This window comes from Quercus robur, chromosome 10 (genome assembly GCF_932294415.1).
Source record: "Quercus robur chromosome 10, dhQueRobu3.1, whole genome shotgun sequence".
NCBI lineage: Eukaryota > Viridiplantae > Streptophyta > Magnoliopsida > Fagales > Fagaceae > Quercus > Quercus robur.
The window spans coordinates 34227781-34247550 of NC_065543.1; the positions used below are offsets into that span (position 1 = coordinate 34227781).

A 19770-nucleotide genomic window follows, 5' to 3' on the forward strand; every position below is an offset into this window, starting at 1 on the left:
CCCCTTGATCCGGAAATCTTGTCTGGACGGTAACAGTGAAGAAATTCACGGACCGTCAATTTCCTTTCCCCGTTCGACATTGCACCGTAAAGAATCTCCATGGCAATGAAGACCCTCCAGGCGTTAGGGGATATCTGGGTGACGGACAACCCCAGATACTGTAAGAGTTCCCTATGAAGTGTAGAAAGCGGGAATCGAAGTCCAGCCTTCAACGCCTGCTCGTACACTCCGACACCGTCTACCCCCTCATAGTAACACTTCTCCGACACATGTGGTAGACGGATGGAAACATAGTCAGGGATTTGAAAGTTGGTTCTGAAGGTGCTGAAGTGTTTTTCTCTAATGACGGATGTAAACCTATGCACCGTCCACTCTGGTAACATAATGAACTGCCTTAGTCCATCAGCACCTACGACGGACTCCAGTGCTCGATCCCCGTCATCGTCGGAACCATCTACTTCAACTATCTCCACATCCTCATCTGTTGAGGATGAAGAGGAGGCAGACGGACTCCTACTTTCGCCGGGGCTCTCTTGGTCTTTATGACCGGACGGGTATACATCCTCGTATTCCGTCCCATCTCGAACCACCGACTGGTTACTTGACGCACTAGACATTTCCTACAATTGACAATAAAACCTAAGACTGACGGGTTTGAAAGTGTTGACGGGTATGGAAAGCCTAACAACAATGCATGGACGAAAATGTAACTTGACTATAGTAAATTAGAAGCACTTACCGAACTTAGCAGAGGATAGGTGACGGTTGGTGTAATCAGCAAATATTCGTCCTCGACGGATTTCTCTGACAAGGTTGACGGCTTCGCTTTGACAAATGTTTTCTGAGTGAAAATTGAAAAATGAAAGAGTGAGGCGCCTTATATATATAGGAAGTGCACGGAAGACGAAGCGACGCTTCGATCCTATACAACGACCATTCAGAGAGTGACACGTGGCATGCTTAATAAATGCTGACAACCTGTCAGTACGTACCAACAGATTTGTACCCGTCATGTAACCGTCAACTTGATGATTCTTCCTTTGACGAGTTGATCCATCTGGGACCGTCATCCTATTCTGCATGAATCCGTCATAGCCATACATAAGGACCGTCACCCCATTGATCCTTTGTCCTTAAAGATGACGGATCATTGGGGTGAAGGGGGCAACTGAAGATGATAAAATATTGGGCATGATGGGCTTACCTTAATGGGCCTGACGGATTGGGTCTCTTGGGCCTGCGTAAGTATGGTCCCAGCTTTGAAGGCCCATCACTGCTGACGCAGCGAGGGCCCATGATCCGGAAATGGGAATCCTTGCTCACCACGTTTGGAAGAATTGGGAATAGAGTCCCACATTGAAAAGATGTGGAAACCAAAAAGGGAAAGTCAACCCCTTATCACTATAAAAAGGCGTAATACCCACAGAAACCGAGGTATGCTTTTATGAACCCTCTCTAACGCACTAAGTAAAACAAAGGAATTCTAACTTGACCGTCGGAGAGCCTTCGGCCGGCACCACACCGGTGCTTCTCTGAAGGATTCTTTTGTTTGTTTCGTCGTGCAGGTTCGATTCGAGTCGCGAGTACGGTGTGACCCATTGGTGACGGTTTTCGACGTCATCAATTTGTTTATGCATCCAATGATTGTTGTCTTAAGACTCTTAATGATCTTTAAACTGTTAATAATTGTTTAGAATTTGGAAGTTGTATATATAGAAAAACCAAAAATAACAATTAATCATCTTATTTTTTTCACTTGCGCCTACCCTCCGCCAATAAATTTTTGGCTCCGCCATTATAGATCCCCCTAGAAAAAAATCTTGGAGCCGCCACTGGCACTAACTGGGCTACAATATATTTGACATTTATAAACCCAAATGGGAGAAACTTGAAGTCACATCCCTTGATATCTATATTATTATTTTGATCCTTTTATGGTAAAATTCTTACATATTATTGGACCACACATTAGGATCTCGTCCAATAGCCCAAGAATTTATTAAAATGACTGTTCCCTTAGGTATGTAATATCCATTAATCTCAATGTCCTTCATGGATTGATGTGGGATTAGAAATATTGCAATAGGATGTAGTCTAAAACTCTCTCTTATCACTATATCCAAGCGTGGTAACTTTTCCAAATCTGTTTCCTCCACCATTCTATTCATTCCAACAATACTTCATAGCTCTTCTTGTAGATGTTTCATTACTCGGGGATGCCTCAAGAGCTCAGAGAGGCTCCACTCAATTGCAGCACTTGAAGTGTCTGATGCGCCCGCAAACATGTCCAACATGATAGCCTTTATACTCTCTCGGTCAATTGTGTAAATTTTGCTCATCATGGGGATCCATGGGTTGGTTCATCAAGGAAAGTAATGTGACCACAAAGTCCCTATGATGACCTTGTTGCCCAATGTCAACTTGTTCATGTTCTCAGATAATTGCGTCGAAGACTTTGTCGAGAGCCTCAGGAACATTCTTCAGGCGCCGTTCCAATCCCTGAGGACAATAAATGGTTAATCAATTGTAATGTCACATTTCCATTACTTAATCGATTGATAAATGCATTTGGAAATAAATATCATTTTTTTTTATTCAGTAATTTGTCAATTCGAGTGTTATATATATATATATATATATATATATATAGTTGTAAATTTAAATTTAATCCATCAATATTTTCCCTTTTTAAAACAAACTTTTAAAATGTAGAACAATATATAAAATTTAATTTATCAAGAGTACTATTGCAGTTTTGACGTGATAATAGAATTACTCAATAACTACCACCGCGCACCTTTAGTGCGGTGGTCACTCCACAAGTATAAATGCTTGTAGGGTGTGGGGGCAAGAGCCAGGGTTCAAGTCTCTAAGAGGGAGCTTCACACACATATATACTTAGATTAGGCCAGAGTAGAAATTCTATTTTGTATAAAAAATATCTTGTATAAAAAAAAAAAAAAAAAGAATTACTCAATAACTTAAACTTTAAAAGCAAAGATGGATTCACTTCAAATTTAATTTAAAATCTAAATTTTCACATCAATTATATATAAAACATAAATATATATAAAAAAATTAAATAAACTTACTTTAATTGTACCTCATAAGAGCAAGCTTTTGAGATTGGTTCATTTAATTTTATTTCTAACATTAGACAAATCAGCTAATCACCAATTTAGATTTACATATTCAAGCTTAATTACATTTTTTTTGGTCGAACAAGTTTAAGTTTGTTCAAGAGTTACTTGCTAATTTATTCTTTCCCAATAAATTTGTCTACCCTTGTAAATCTATACTAATAATTAATAACTAAATTATAATTGAAATTATATCAATTAAGTTAATTAGATAGAAATGATTTTTTATATGAAATTTTAAAAATTAGATTTCCCAAATTTAAATTTGTAAAAATTATATATACATACACGCACACACTCTATAAAATAGACTATTTATATCTTAATAAATTACAAATAATAATTGATATCTTATAAACTTACTTACACACTTACATAAATATATAATTATATATGTATATATAATATTATATATACTAAAACTCATACTCATGAGTTTGTTCACGAATATTTTATTATTTTTGAATTTGACTTGTTCAATTGTTGAGTTTAAATTTGGACTTAGGTTTGACTTGTTTAGTAAATAAAATAATATAGACAAGCATTTATTGGAACCAAGTGCGAATATTAATAGCTAGATTTATTTACAAACATATTATCACTTGGATTGTTTTTAGTCCTAATCAACTACCTTATGCTGGATGAAGTTTTGCATTTTAAAATTGGAAAATGCTAACGGATGCTCTTAGGACAATGGTTAACAATTCATTTAAAAAAATAACATAATATATTTTTATTCTATTATCATTTTTTTTTTTCACTTTTTCTCTTATTCATTTCTTCTCTCTCTTTTCTATTTTTTTCTTTTTTTCACCGGGCTTCTCCTCTGTTTTCCTCTTTTTTTTTTTAATTTTTTTTTTCACTCTCTCTCTCTCTCTCTCTCTCTCTCTCTCTCTCTCTCTCTCTCTCTCTCTCTCTCTCTCTCTCTCTCTCTCTCTCTCTCTCTCTCTCTATGGGTTTGGTGGTGGTGGTTGATTTTGGGTATGATTTTCTAGATTTTGGTTGTAGTGGTGGCGGTGATTGATTTTGGGTGTGAGTTTTTTGGATTTTGGCTGCGGTGGTGGTTAAGTTTGGGAGTGGGTTTATGTATTTTGGTTGTGAAAAAAAATACAATGGAGCCAGCTCCGAGAGCTTCCATGGCTGCTTCTTTCACAGCTCAAACTAAAGAAAAGTGAGAAACATGAGGCTGTTCAAAACTTTATTACAATGGTGGACTGAACTTGAGGGCTGAATTGTTGAATATAAAAGGGTTGAAAAATTTATTAGAAACCCAAAAATGCACAACCTACTAAATGAAACAAAATTTTTCCTGAATCAAATATAATATTCTTATGTTTCTCACCTATTTTGAGCTCCAAAGTATAGACATCACAAGTATTTTCTTTTAATGTGAGCTAAAAATAAGAATTATAATGCAATAGTAACTGATATAGTATATTTCTCTAAATATTTAATCACTATTCAATAAATCATATAGAAACATTTAGGGGAAATCTTAGAAAATGTTTAATGATAAACAGTAGAAAAAAGTTTATTGATAATAAATGTGTCATACAAGGTATTGCTAAGAATGGGAGGAAGTTCCCTTTGCCACATGTGTTCTGAATAGAGTATGTATATGTTGCTATCTATTTTGCTCCTTTGTTTCTGTTAACTAATACAGCATGCCACCTCACATCTAGTGGTGGCAAAATCAACCCATACCCACTTGCCCATCCAAACCCACCCACTTAAATGAGACCCAAACCCTCCAAATTATTAATTAGGTTAAATGAGTATTAACCCAATTATGATCCAATTATCATTTCTACAAATCACCTAACTCTAAAATACCCCCTAAACCTAAAAAATTACCAAAATACCCCCTAAACCTAAAAAATGACCAAAATAACACCTAAAACCTAAAAATGACCAAAATACCCCTTAAACCTACAAAATGACCAAAATATCCCCTGAAACCCATAAATGACTAAAATACCCCCAAAACCTCAAAATTATCAAAATAACCATGAAACCTACAAAATGACCAAAATACCCCTGAAACCCAAAAAAAGGGGCAAATGCCCTTTTAAAAAAAAAAATTCCAGCATTTTGTTCCCTTTCCCAAACTAATTAGGGAAATGCCCTTCTTTTGAAACTTGATTTTCTCAAAATCGAGTTATAAAAAAAAAAATTTCTGGAGCCATATAGTGGTGTTTTAAGAAGCCTATAGTGACGTTTTAAGGACCTATAGTTGTGTTTTTTAACTCATTCTCCATAAAGTCGAGTTACATACAATTGTTTTTTCTTTTTTTTACCTATAACTCGACTTCATGAAGATCGAGTTACAAAACGCCATTATAGGTCCTTAAAACGTCATTATAGGCTCCTTAAAAACGCCACTATAGGGCTTAACTTGATTTTGAAAAATCGAGTCTTAAAAGAGGGGCATTTTCCTAATTAATTTGGAAAAGAGGGCAAAATGTTGGATCGTTTTTTTTAAAAGGACAAAGGCCAATTTTTTTTCCAAAGAAAATGACCAAAATGCCCCCAAAACCCAAAAAATGATCAAAATACCCCAAAAACCTAAAAAAAAGACCAAAATACCCCTGAAATGCAAAAAATGACCAAAATTCCCCCCAAAACCTAAAAGATGACCAAAATACCCCTGAAACCTAAAAATTACCAAAACACCCCTGAAATCCAAAAAAATGACCAAAATATCCCCGAAACCTAAAATTTACCAAAATACCTCCAAAACCTAAAAAATGGCCAAAACAACCCCGAAGCCTAAAAAATAATCAAAATAACCCTGAAACCTAAAAAATGACCAAAATACCCCCGAAACCTAAAAAATGACCAAAATAACTCACAAGCCTAAAAATTGACAAAAATAACCCCGAAACCTAAAAATGACCAAAATACCCCCCTAAAACTATAAAATGACCAAAATATCTCCTAAACCTAAAAAGTAAGCAAAATAACCCTGAAACCTAAAAAATGACCAAAATACCCTTAAATCTACAAAGTGATGAAAATAACCCTAAACCTTTGAAATGACCCAAATAAACCCAAAACCTTTAAAATGGTTGTAAACAGTCTAAAACCTCTAAAATTACCTATAAAAGAAATCACTAACGTTTTGTCCTATATAAATAATATGATATATGATATATCACATACTAAGTTACTAACGTACTAAATTTGGCCTAGCTAAAAAGGTAAAAATAGGCTTTTCTCTTCCTCCTGCAAATGCATGAGATTAGTATTGGGTCACATAACTGATTTGATGACTTTATCATTGAACATTAATCAAGTCTAGTAGCTATCGAGTGAGTGTGGATTTATAACAAAACTGCACATTAAAGTTAATTGTTGGAGTAAATGGAAGAGGTATTGAGTCGTCATAGTTGTTCACAACTAAATAGAATTTACTATAATAATCATGCCCCTTGCCCATGGTAAAAGGGCACCTACACTCACCATGGGTAGGTAGCTATTCTCAAATATTTCGAGAAAAATATGAGCTTTAACCTCTGAGACAAGGAGTAGTCAGCTTAAACAACGACAACAACCAAAAAACAAAAAAGATAGTCATATCTTTTAGAGAAAATCATGCTACGCACTCTCTGTATGTAGGAGTATGGTTTTAGGGGTTGTCTTAGGAAATGAACACCTACACTGAAACTACTAGCACATTTAGATTACCATTAACTTTAGTTAAAAATGTCTTGAGAATAGAAAAAAATTTACAAATTAAAAAGGGAAATTTATCCCTAGAATAGGTTTAGAAAAACTACGGTGATCCTAGAGGTGGCAAAATCAACCCATACTCATTTGTCCATCCAACCTACCCATTTAATTGGGTTAAATGAATATTAACCCAATAAAACCCTACTAACACTAATGCTAATTGGGTTTTAACTAGATACCCAATTAGACCCAAGTATTATTTCTACAAATTACCTAACTCTAAAATAGCCCAAAACCACTAAAAAGACCAAAATATCCATGAAACCTCCAAAATGACCAAAATACCCCCTAAACCTAAAAAATGACATAAATACCATTGAAACCAAAATACCCCCCTAAACCTCAAAAATGACCGAAATGCCCTAGAAACAAAAAAAAGACCAAAATACCCCTTAAACCTAAAAAATGACCAAAATACCCACAAAACTTAAAAATTGACCAAAATAATCCTGAAACCTAAAATGAAATACCCTTGAAACCTTAAAATGACAGAAATACTACTAAAACATAAAAAATAACCAAAATACCCCTGACACCTAAAAAATGACCAAAATACCCCCGAACCTCAAAATGACTGAAATACCCCTAAACTTAAAAATGACTAAAATACCCCTGAATGCTAAAAAATGACCAAAATACCCCTGTAAACACAAAATTTCTCAATTGAAGAAAATCAAACAAATTGGAAAAATGTGTTCCACAGATATAATTTTGTATTAATCAAGTAGTGAGTACAATCTCTGTTTTTTTTTTTTTTTTTTTTATTTTTTTTTATTTTTTTTTTTATAAAAAAAACTCTTTTACAAGAAGTGCTCCTCTGATTCTATCTTCGTTGTGGTCTTGACTTGAATGCAATATTTTCTTCAATTTGGTTGGAAGTGGATTGAATGGTCTTCAAAACGAATCTCTAGCTTTGAGCTTGTTAGATATTTGTTGTCCTTCAAGTTCTTCAAGCCCTTCGAATGTTCTTCGAAGATTCTTCAAGTTCTTCAATGATTCTTGAGACAGAAATTCTCCAAAGCTTGGGCCTCTTGAAAACTTGGTGTTCAAAATGAGAGGAGATGTCCTCTATTTATAGTGATTTAAGAGGATAAACTCCACTTTGAATTGATATGCTTGAAAAGATGTAGTAGACTCTTGATTGGCCCAAATTTGCTTAGAGATAATTATCTCTATTATCTATTTTGATAAAGATCATATTTTGATAGAGATAATAATCAACAAAGATAAATAATTATATCTTTATTTATTTTAATAAAGCTAATTATCCATAAATTTTGAATAGGGAATTTATCTTTATCTTGTGGGCCAAGTGACACGTGGCAAATTTCAATATGCCAATGTAATATCAATTTGGATGACACATGTCATCATTTGATTTAAATAATTTAATGACATTAATTCAGAATTTGCCACTAAATTTTGATGTGGCATTTTATAATTGGCTTAAAATTTTGCCTCCTACAACCCCTAAAACCTAAATATGACCAAAATTACCCCCAAAACTTAAAAAATGACTGAAATACCCCCGAAACCTTAAAATGACCAAAATAGCCCCTTAAACCTAAAAAATGACCAAAATACCCTTGAAACCTAAAAACTGATCGAAAAATACCCTCAAACCTATAAAATGACAAAAATACCCCTAAACCTTTAAAATGACCAAAATACACCCAAAACCTCTAAAATGACCACAAATAATCTAAAACCTTTAAAATTACAAAAAATACCCTAACACCTCTAAAACAACCAAAATAGCTCTAAACCTCTAAAATGACCAAAATACCCCTCAAAATATCTAAAATGACTAAAATATCACTAAACCTATAAGATGAACAAAATACCCCTGAAGCCTCTAAAATTACCAAAATAGAGGCTTGGGGTATTTTGGATGTTTCGAGGGTATTTTTGTTAAATAAAGGTTCTAAGAGTATTTCGGTCATTTTGTAGGTTCTGAGCAAATGTCGGTAATATTTTAGGTTTTAGAGGTGTTTCGTTAAATTTTAGATTTTGGGGCTATTTTAGTAATTTTCTGGGCTTTGGAGGGTTTTTAGTCATTTTTTAGGTTTCAGAGATATTTCGGTCATTTTTTAGATTTTAGGGGTTATTTTGGTAATTTTTTAGGTTTTGGGGTAATTTGGTCTTTTTTAAAATTTTGGAGGTATTTCGGTAATTTTTTTAGGTTTAGGGTGTAGTTTTATCAACTTATAGGTTTAAGGGGCATTTTTGTCATTTTATAACTTTCAGGGGTATTTTGGTCATTTTATAGGTTTTAGGGGGGTATTTTGGTCATTGTTTAGGTTTCGGGGGGGTATTTTGGTCATTTTTAAGGTTTTGAGGGGGAATTTTAGTCATTTTCTAGGTTTAGGTGGTATTTTGTTTAATTTTTAGTTTTCGGGGGTGTTTTGATCATTTTTTAGGTTTCGGGGGTATTTTGGTCATTTTCTAGGTTTAGGTGGTATTTTGGTTAATTTTTAGGTTTCAAGGGTATTTTGGTCATTTTCTAGGTTTGGGGAGTATTATGGTTATTTTTTAGGTTTCGGGGGTGTTTTGGTCAATTTTAAGGTTTATGAGTTATTTTGGTCAATTTTTAGGTTTTGGGGTATTTCGGTGAGTTTTTAGGTTTAGGGGGCATTTTTGGTATTTTTTAGGTTTTGGGGATATTTTGGTCATTTTTTAAGGTTTTGGAGGTATTTCGGTCATTTTTTAGGTTTCGGATATTTTGGTAATTTTCAAGGTATTTTGGTCAATTGTTTAGTGCTTTTTGAGCATATTTGGTATTTTTTTAAGTTTAAGGGGTATTTTGGTAATTTTAAAGGATTTTAGGAGTACTTTGTTCATTTTCAAGTCTTAGGGGCATTTTGGTAATTCTAATTATTGGGTAATTTGGTGGATTGGAGTTTACCCATAATAACTGGGTTGGGTTGGGTTGGGTTGGGTTTGGATTAGAATTAATTAGTTAAATGAGTAATAAATGGGTAAATGAGTTTTATGTACCCAACTCAATTATGCCCACCCCAAACCCACCCATTTGACACCCCTAGGTGAAACCTTTACTCCTAAGAAAGCTTTTACAAAGAAAACAATGGGTAGCTTTGCAAAGTGTTTCCTTACAAAAACCTTTTGCTATCTTCTTCTCTCCTACTGCTATTGTTTCTTTGCCAACAAAAAAATTGTCTTTCCATGGCCAACTTCCTCCTTTTAAAGGACAAGGAGGCAGCTAGCTTAAATATAAGTGTCACTTTTAGTGCTGGCTTAACACTATTGGCAAATAAGGTAATGGCCTGAGGCTCCCAAAAAAAAAAAAAAAAAGACCCCCTCTTTTAATTAATAAATACATATATTTATCAGTCTTACATAATGCACATTTTAATGAAAAAACCGTCTTAAAAAAATTAAGGCCATTCTATTGATCAATAAAATGCTTTGTCTATTAAAATCAGTAGAAGAAATGACAAAATTAAGACCCGGTCTCCCAAAACAAATAGAGTGAATATACATTTTCTACTTTATCTTTTTTTTTTTTTTTCATGAGTACTTTTCCTCTTTCCTATTTAGTATGAGTTATTACATCAATTATTCACATCTATTATCATAGCCCCCCACTTGACATTTAGTTTTTTACTTTTCTTTTTTGTACTTTTTCTTTTCTTAAGTAATTTAACTTAATACACTTAATACTAGTGTGCGTTTGACATCAACTTATTTTTTATATTTTTTTTTATTGAAAGATTGTTAAAGTATATTTATACCATGAAAAAGTGATAATAAGTATAATTAAAAAAAAAAAGGTGAAATCTTAAAAAGTTATACATAAAGACTAAAAGTTAAAAAAGAAATTGTAGGCAAATGATCACTTAATAGTATATCAAACAAAATCAATTAAAAATTGAAGTTAAGGTCTTAATAAAATGGAAGGCACACCCTTTTTATTTTTCTAAGCATGTCCTTTAACCTTAGTTGATAAATTTATAATTGTACAGTTGTGTTTTTGATAAATTAGATTCTATTGCTCTATACTTTAAAATGTATCTTATTCTAGTTGAATTAAAATTTCAATCATAAATCATATTTCAAATACTTTTAAACATTTTTTAAATATAAATGTTTACTAGGAAAAAAAAAATCTATTTGGATATGAAAAACTTTTTTTAAAAAAGTACTTGAATCTTAAAAAAACTCTTTGGATAATTTTTTACTAGTAATAAACAAAGCATAACTAAAAAATTTTCAAAATTAATATTGACATGAGTTGGCACGCCTTCTCACTAAGAGCATTCTCATAAGCTCTCTCATAAAAAATGCCATTTTGACACACCAAAAACCTACTTTATTATTTTAGCACATTATTTTACAATATTTCATTTGTCAGATGTTTTATTCTTCAATTCTATATATTAAAATAATATTTACTACACATTAAAATAATATATTTACCCAAAACCCAGCAAATATACAAATGCACAGCTAGTGACAGTCACCACCACCCAAGAACCAACAGCCACCGCTACAACCACCGCCATAACAACAACCACCGCCATAACAACAACCACCGCTACAACCACCGCCACAACTTACAACCACAATCACTGGATCCTCCAACAAATTTCAAATCCAAAAACTTCAACAAAATTAAAAAAAAAAAAAAAAAAACTCAAAATCTTTAACAAAACCCCAACCCAACAGATCAATCAATGACCAAACTCAACCAACCATCGGCGGCGAGAGTTGTGGAGGACGACGAACAAAGATCGGCGACTGCCTCTGGGCGAGCAAAGCTTTAGATTGGCAAGCAGAGGTTCAGATTGGCGAGCTTCAATCGGCGAGCTTTGCGTTAGATCGAAATCGCCTTCTTCTTCGTGACAAGAAGCAAAGATCGACGACTGTGGAGGACGACGAGCAAAGATTAGCGACTACCCCTGGGTGAGCAGAGGTTCAGATTGGCGAGCTTCAATCGGCGAGCTTTGCTTCAGATCGGAATCGCCTTCTTCTTCGTGACAGGAAAAGAAAGAGAGAAAGAGATAGTGATAGGAAAAAAAAAAAAAGAGAGAGAGAGAAAGAGGCACAGAGACGGGTCAGATCTGTGGCAATAATACCGAAATGCAGAGAGAGAGGAAGAGAGTGAGAGATAAAAAAAATGAAAGTGAGAAAGAACTAGGGAGCAACGGAGAGATGGAGACCAGAGAGGAGAGAGAGAGAAAAGTAAATAAAATAATCAAAAGAATTATAGCATTTCTGTTTGTACTCTCTCATATTTGAGAGCGTACTGTAATATGTCTCATAATTTTGAGACATTTAGCACACCTCATGAGGGGCTGTTTTTGGTGTTTGGTGTGCCAAATGCCAAATATTTGGCATTTGGCACACTTGATGAGAATGCTCAAAGGTCCTCAACCTTATGGGCAGTCGCGGCTTTTTTCAGTGACTGCACCAGTGATACTACCACCAAGGTTTTGAAACCCGGACCGGACCATACGGTCCGATTGGAAAAATCTCGAACCGTTCATTTTTACGGTTCTTTTAGCAACAAAAACCGCTCTATGGGAAAAAAGCAGGGACCTGTGTGAACTGCGGTCGGACCTCATGGTTTTGAGAATCGTGATCAGACCGCTTCTCACGGTTCCCTACTTCCCTTTAAATCTAAACCTTAAAAAAAAAACACACAGAAAAACTAGCTTTAAATTCTAGAACCATGATCAGACCACTTGGCCTGCATGCATTGGACCTTTTCAGATCTGGAACCAAAAGATTTGTGAGGGGGGGAAAAAAAAACCGAGAAGAAGAAGATGACAAAGTAAGGGCTGCACGAAGTTGAAACAGCAAGTTAGTAACCAAACACAGATCGCTAGTCATAGCCTTCATCTTCGTCTTATGCTTCTATTTCTTCTTCTTTCTTCTTTTTCTCCTTCTTCTCTTTCTTCTTTCCGTGGAGACTGCTGTGGTTTCTCACCTTCTCTCAGTTTGGGTTTGTTTTGAATTCTTTTTTTCTTTTTTATGTTTCCAATGGCATTGGTTCACGTGACTTGACTTGGAAGAATCTAGTGCCCCTCTCCTACACGTGACTTGGAAGAATCCAGAGCCCCTCCAACTACACGTGACTTGGCATTGGAACAAGAAAACTTTTGATTTTTGAAATTGGCAAAATGTTTGAGCCAATAGATTTGCAATTTTGAGCCTGTAATGTGACTATTGATGGATTGATAAGTAACAAATAAAATATTATAAGTACTTTGTTAATATTTATAATTTTTTTTAAAATGAAAAAAATATAGTGTTACAAAATATTTCACAACTTTTTTGTCACAATTATAATGTAGCAAAGTTTGAATGGTAAAGGAAAAATAGTGAGTCAACGGATACAATTAAGTATATAATAATTGTTAAATAATTATTTTAATTTAAAATTACTAAGTGCCCTTCTAATTCCTATATTATTACAATATTACTATCACGAGTTTATCTAATCAACATATAAATAAATAAAGAAATATTATATCTATGTATGCTTAGGATTTTTTTTTTTTTTTTTTTGAGAAACAATGTATGCTTAGGATATGATATTTCTTATTTGTCCTATGAAAGTTATGATATAAAAAAATATATTTGAAAGATAGATTTCTATATTTAATTGGGTCATTTAATTTAATTTTTCTATTTATACTAATTTAATATATTTATTTATATTTAAATAATTATTAAATTAATTATGACGTCATCACGGTTCGACACCGGTTCAACCTCGGTTCGACCTTAAAAACCTTGAACATCTCCCTTTTACGGTTCAATGAATGATCCGGGTCTGAAAACCTTGACTACCACCTACTTCCTTATAGGTGAAAATGACTCTATTTTTGAAGCACTCAAAAGTTCCAACGTAATTAGTTCCCTATGGCTGCGCCAATGTGGACCATACTCGGTGAAAGCAATACCTTTGGACATACCAATGACCTTCGAGGCTTGGAATATAGGTCGGCTAGCAAAAATGGTCTCATGGGTCTTTAAAAATAGTTCAGTAGCTTGGGAAGATGAGATCACAATAGTTGGGATATGGCCAAGCCGCAATGACATGATGGGTGTGTTTTTGGGCATAGGGTATGTTTAGATATAACTTATTTTGCTGAAAACTGAAAACTAAAAACTGAAAACTGAAAATACTGTAGCAAAATAATTTTTAAATGTGTGAATAGTGTCGTGGGACTTATTTTTAATATTTTTTTCTGAATAAAATAGTTGTGGGTCCCGTGAACAGTGCATTGACATTGTGTGAACACTATGTGAACTGTACTCAATAGTACATGAACAGTGCTTGTCCCCTTTGAAACACGTGAAAAAAGAAGAAGAAGAAGAAGAAAATGCAGGAAATGCCAGACGCAGGAAAAGCCGGATCCAAATGCTACCTAAGCTTTGGAGGGCATGATGTGGGAAGCTACCCAACATGTGAAGGTAACCATTAATTGGTAAAGGCTAAGGACCCGGAGAGAGTTTACACTCATTTTTTGGGCATGATAGGATGTGTATGAATGTCCATATGGATCTAAGTAGTAGCAGGAAAATGACTACTTTTAATGGAGACATTTTGGAAATTGAGTTGGTGAGGAAAGGTTAAAATTTCAGAGATTGGAAGGTGTTGAGGATTATATATGCACTCTTTGAGAGTGGAAAATTTAGACTATGATACGATCATACCTCGTTTTTGGACACATGATTTTGAAATGACCTTCATAAGGTGAGTAATTTTTATATTAACTTATAACTTTTTCTCCATCACTTATCCATTGCATGAGCAATTGTGGCACAAACTACAATACAGTATTCTACGGGTCCGTTTGGATACAGTTTATTTTACTGAAAACTGAAAACTGAAAATACAGTAGTAAAATAATTTTTAAATGGATGAATAGTACCGTAAGACTCATTTTTATTTTTATTTTTATTTTTTGAATATAGTGGTTGTAAGTCTTGTGAACAGTACGTTAACAGTGCATGAATAGCACTCAATAGTGCTCAACAGTGCACTTGTCCGGTAAAAGTTGAAATGCCTGCAAAAAAAAAAAGAAAAGAAAAATGCAAAACCTCATATTTTGAAACGCAAAACGCTACATCCAAACACATTCAACATTCAACATGTACTTAGAATTTTTGTCCGAATGATAAACGCGTAAGGAATTGTCAGTTCCCACTTGTCCTGCACTGACAAATATTGACGTGGATTATCACTTCTTATCGCCAAAATATTTGGACCTTACCTGTTGGGGCCTGGGGTAGGATCGGATACTCCTCACAAAAATTAAAAAAAATGTACTGCAGCTGAACACGTGTTAATTTAGCAACCAATCGTATTGGCTTCAGTTTCATTGTACGCAAACTTTCCTCATAAATCATAATTTACCTGCTGTCTCTTTCCTAAGATTTTGTTTTCCCAACCACGAAACTAGGGCTGTCCACGGGTTGGTCCGGGTCGGGTTTGTGCCCAACCCGGAACCGACCCGACGGAATTGGGTTTTGGAAAAACTCACCCGTCGGCACAGCACATCCAACTTATTAAAGGTTTAAGTTTATTATTTTTTAGTTATATTTTTTAAAACTTTTTTTGATATTTATTTATTATTTTTTAGATATAATGTTTTAAAATATTTTAAATAACAAGAAAAAATCTAACAAATATCATATTTATCGTAAATTAAGATATATTTGAATCTCTATAAGTACTAATTTAGTCAATATTACAAAATTTTAAGCATTTATTTTAATTATTTTGTATTAAATATTATTAATTTAATACAATTTAATTAAGAGAAAATAGTATTTACAAATGACCCAACTTTTTCCTATAAATTTTTATGTAATTTTTCAATTTTTACTAATTTAATATATTTATTTATATTTTAAATAATTATTAAATTAATTATGACGTCATCACGGTTCGATTCTGGTTCGACCTTGGTTCGACTTCAAAAACTTTGAACCTCTCCCTTTTACGGTTCAATGAACGGTCCGGGTCTGAAAACCTTGCCCATTAACACAGCATAATTGTAATTCTTTGATGACATATAGAAAAAAATTTGATGATGTGGAAGATTAAATGAAGAAATTTTCGAACTAATGCGTCACTTGATAAAATTATAGATCATGGTTAAGTTTCTTGCTTTTTATATGGGTAATGCTATATATATATATAATCCGACATGTTTATTAAATGGGTTAGTCGTGTCAATCCGAATATAACACGAACCCATTAAACCTCAATTTATAACCTGCTAATTTCATGTCTTACCGTGTCTAGTTCACGGGTTATGTCAAATTTTGCTACCACAACCAATGAACCACTTCTCAATGCGTTTCTGTTTTAATAATAGGGAAAAAAATCTCAAATCCAAGGAATAGCTGTAAAAATCAATAAAACTTAATCAAATACATTCTATTCAAGCAAAATTAATCACAATATTAAACTTACACCACAAATAGAAGAGGATCAAACGGAAAAGAAGATAAATGAGCCTTGTATATGGATTGTATCAAATGTCTATTAGTGTAAATGAATAATTATCAATGGTTATAGGTGTTGATTAGGAAAAGCCAACCCAAAATAAACAAAAACTAATTCAACAGTTTAAAACTTGGCCTAAACCAAAAGAAAAATCATTTTTGAATTGGGCAAGAAAAGTCCAAAATTTAAAAAAATATATCAGTCAAAAACCGTTTAAACAGCATTTTATTTACCGCACCACACTTATGACTGCAAAATTGAGGTGCAGTGCGGTTATGATTTTGGTCAAGTCACGTTACAAAGTGCGGTGCTAAAAATAGCCCAAAACCACATCGAACTACACCATGAACACCCTTAGCTAGGAGTGTAATGAGTGTTTTTTATTTTATTTTTTATTTTTTAAGATATGATTTCCATACTATTGTTGAAATCATGTCTTGCAGTGTAATTGCAAATGTGTCTTGAAGACATAATTTCAAGATCAGTATTGAAGACTTGATTTCAACTTTGAAATTATTTTGAAGCCACCATGTTCAGAAAGGCACATGTTACAAATTATTTTAGGAATTTACCCTGTATGTTTGTGTGAGTGTGTATATATATTGAGCCAAAATCCCTAGCTTGTGACATTCTATTTATAAGAGCACAAAATACATTTGAATCCAAAACAACAAGTTAGTAAAATATATTTGTGGCCTAGCATAAACTTGAATGCTAGGAGCACACTTCTTCTAATAAGTATTTTTTTTCGAAGATTATTAATTATATAGCAATTGGATTACATATTTAATTTAGGCGATAAGTTGGCATAGCATACAAGTGCTTGGCTCTCCGCATTGATAGCCCAAACTTCTCAGTCATGTCCAAGTCATTAGGCAACATGCCACTAGGAAGGGCCCAGTGAAAGCAATGCAATAATTGAGCTAGAATATATTTGATAGTTGTAAGACCTAGATGTATTCCAGGGCACCCTCTTCGACCGGACCCAAATGGGATAAGTTGAAAGTCACGTCCCTTGAGGTCTATATTACTATTTATGAATCTTTCAGGATAAAATTCTTCCACATTATTAGACCACACATAAGGATCTCGTCCAATAGCCCAAACATTTATTATTATTCGTGATTTCTTGGGGACATAATATCCATTTAATTCAATGCCCTCCATGGATTCATGTGGGACTAGTAATGGTCCAATAGGATGTAGTCTTAAGCTTTCCTTCACCACCATATCCAAGTATGTTAAATTTGCCAAATCTGTCTCCTCTACCATCCTATTCATCCCTACTACAGCTTCCAGCTCTGCCTGTACTTGTTTTACCACCCGTGGATGCCTCAAGAGTTCAGAAAAGGTCCACTCAATTGTAGCAGCTGAAGTCTCATATGCAGCTGAAATCATGTCTATTATGATAGCCTTTATTTTTGCTCGATCCAATATGTATGCATGCTCATCATGGGGATTCATGGGTTGGTTCATCAAAGAAAGTAACATGTCTATAAAGTCCATTTGACGATCTTGTTGACCACTTGGAATGTTTTCATGCTCCTTGATGATATTCTCTAAGACTATATCAAGAGCCCTGCTAACCTTCTTCATTCGCCGTGTCAATCCCTGAGGGCATTTGAATGATAGAAAATCACTAAGTCAATAATAACATTTCTCAAAACGTAAATAATTGAGGAAAATATTTTTGTTTGAAAGTGAAAGAGTTTTGTTAGTGTTTCACCAATTTCACTAAAAGTAAACCTAACAAATTAATTGATGTGGTAATTATTTGTGGATGGAGCTACCTTAGCACCTCATACTAGTTGTAACCACCTCAATTCCTTAATTGAATGTTTGATTCAAAAAATAAAAAAACAAACAAACAAACCAAAAAAATGGCTTTTAGTTAATTTTTGGAATAGTGTTGTGAATTCTATTTTATTATTATTTGTTATATTATATCCATTACATCTTAATAATAGTTTCTATTTAAAGGAGGAGATACAAAGTTTGATTCAAAATAGTAGCATGATTTATTAATTTAAAAATTAAATTATGAAGTTAAAACACATGAATGAAATATGTGTTAAATTATCCATCTGTTGTTTTCAGATTTCCACAAGGTTTAATGAATCTAATTTGTATGAATTTCTAAATGAAAATCGTTCTTTATAATTAACCCAAATAGAGTTTGGCTATGGAAGTGGGAAACAATTAAGAGCTAGCCAATAAAAAAAATCGTAAAGATTAAAGACTTGTAAAAAATTAATTCAGTGCTTATTTTTTATGATTTTCATGAGCTTTCCAGTTTGAGATTTGGCTTTTGCTTTGAAGTTTGAAGTATGAACCGCTTTGTGTGACACTTTTGGATCGGCAACACTACTTACAGAGAAAATTCTGAATTTTTACGGTGGCCGCAGAAATTGACTTGAAATGTAAAGCCTAAAAAGAAAAGTCAGAAGTATTGATTTTTTCTTTTTAGATACTACGAGCAATAAACAATGGCTGGGATTTCCAAATGGAGGACAAAGTTCAGTAAATAGAAACAAATACAAACCTGTAGATCTAGTGCCCCAAGGTAAGGAATATAATCTGCTAGATTGAAAGCCCCCGCCAAGCAAAGGGTCTCCTCAATAATCGCCTTCAAGCCAAATCTGTCATCTCTACTTCGGTCAAATATCATTCTACATGAGGTTTCCTCGATAAGTTCACAAACTTTTCTACTAAGGTCCACAACCTCATACGCCGCCGCAGCGTTTTTGAGTGACTGCACCAACGATCCTACCTCCTCCTTCCTCATGGGTGCAAATGACTCAATTTTTGAAGCAGTAAGAAGTTGCAACGTACATATTTTCCTAGCATTGCGCCAATCTGGACCATACTCGGTGAAAACCAAACCCGTCTTACCATAAGCCAAGTACTTAGCGAATTGGAGTTTAGGTCGGCTAGCGAAAATGGTATCATGGGTCTTTAAAAATAGCTCAGCGGCTTGGGGTGATGAGACCACAATAGTTGGGACATGACCAAGCCGCAATGACATGATAGGTCCGTATGTTTTTGCTAAGCTTTGGAGGGCACGGTGTGGGAGGTCACCTAGCATGTGAAGGTTACCGATAATTGGTAAGGCCCAAGGACCTGGTGGGAGTTTACGCTCATTTTTTGGGCGTAATAGGATGTGTATGAATGTCCATACAGATCCAAGGAGTAGTAAGAGAATGGTTAATGTTAATGGATACATTGGGACTGTTGGGAATGGGCAAGAGTGTTTGGGCCTGGGGATTATAAATTCTTTTGAGTTTGGAAAATCCAAACCGTGACACAAGTTTTGGGGCAGAAAATGTGTTTCATGACGTTGCATGAGACATGAAATGTCATCATCGGCTTCTCAGTTTTGTCAAAATGTTTACAATTCCAATTCTAAGATAA

The 19770-nt window shown here is 34.0% G+C and overlaps 2 protein-coding genes and 1 pseudogene across 5 annotated transcripts in view; 1 reads left to right on the plus strand and 2 right to left on the minus strand.

The window, feature by feature from the left end:
- Positions 1-19770, plus strand: part of LOC126702955 (aspartyl protease APCB1) — a 68695-nt gene that overhangs the window by 27941 nt on the left and 20984 nt on the right. The gene's annotated exons all lie outside the window — the stretch shown is intronic.
- Positions 1911-11413, minus strand: LOC126702710 (cytochrome P450 CYP736A12-like; annotated as a pseudogene).
- Positions 17127-19608, minus strand: LOC126702958 (cytochrome P450 CYP736A12-like). Its single transcript, XM_050401830.1, has 2 exons — positions 18902-19608; positions 17127-17970 (listed from the first exon to the last, which is right to left on the minus strand). The coding sequence occupies exons 1-2, from the start codon at positions 19580-19582 to the stop codon at positions 17146-17148; spliced, it is 1506 nt and encodes a 501-aa protein (XP_050257787.1). The 5' UTR covers positions 19583-19608; the 3' UTR covers positions 17127-17145.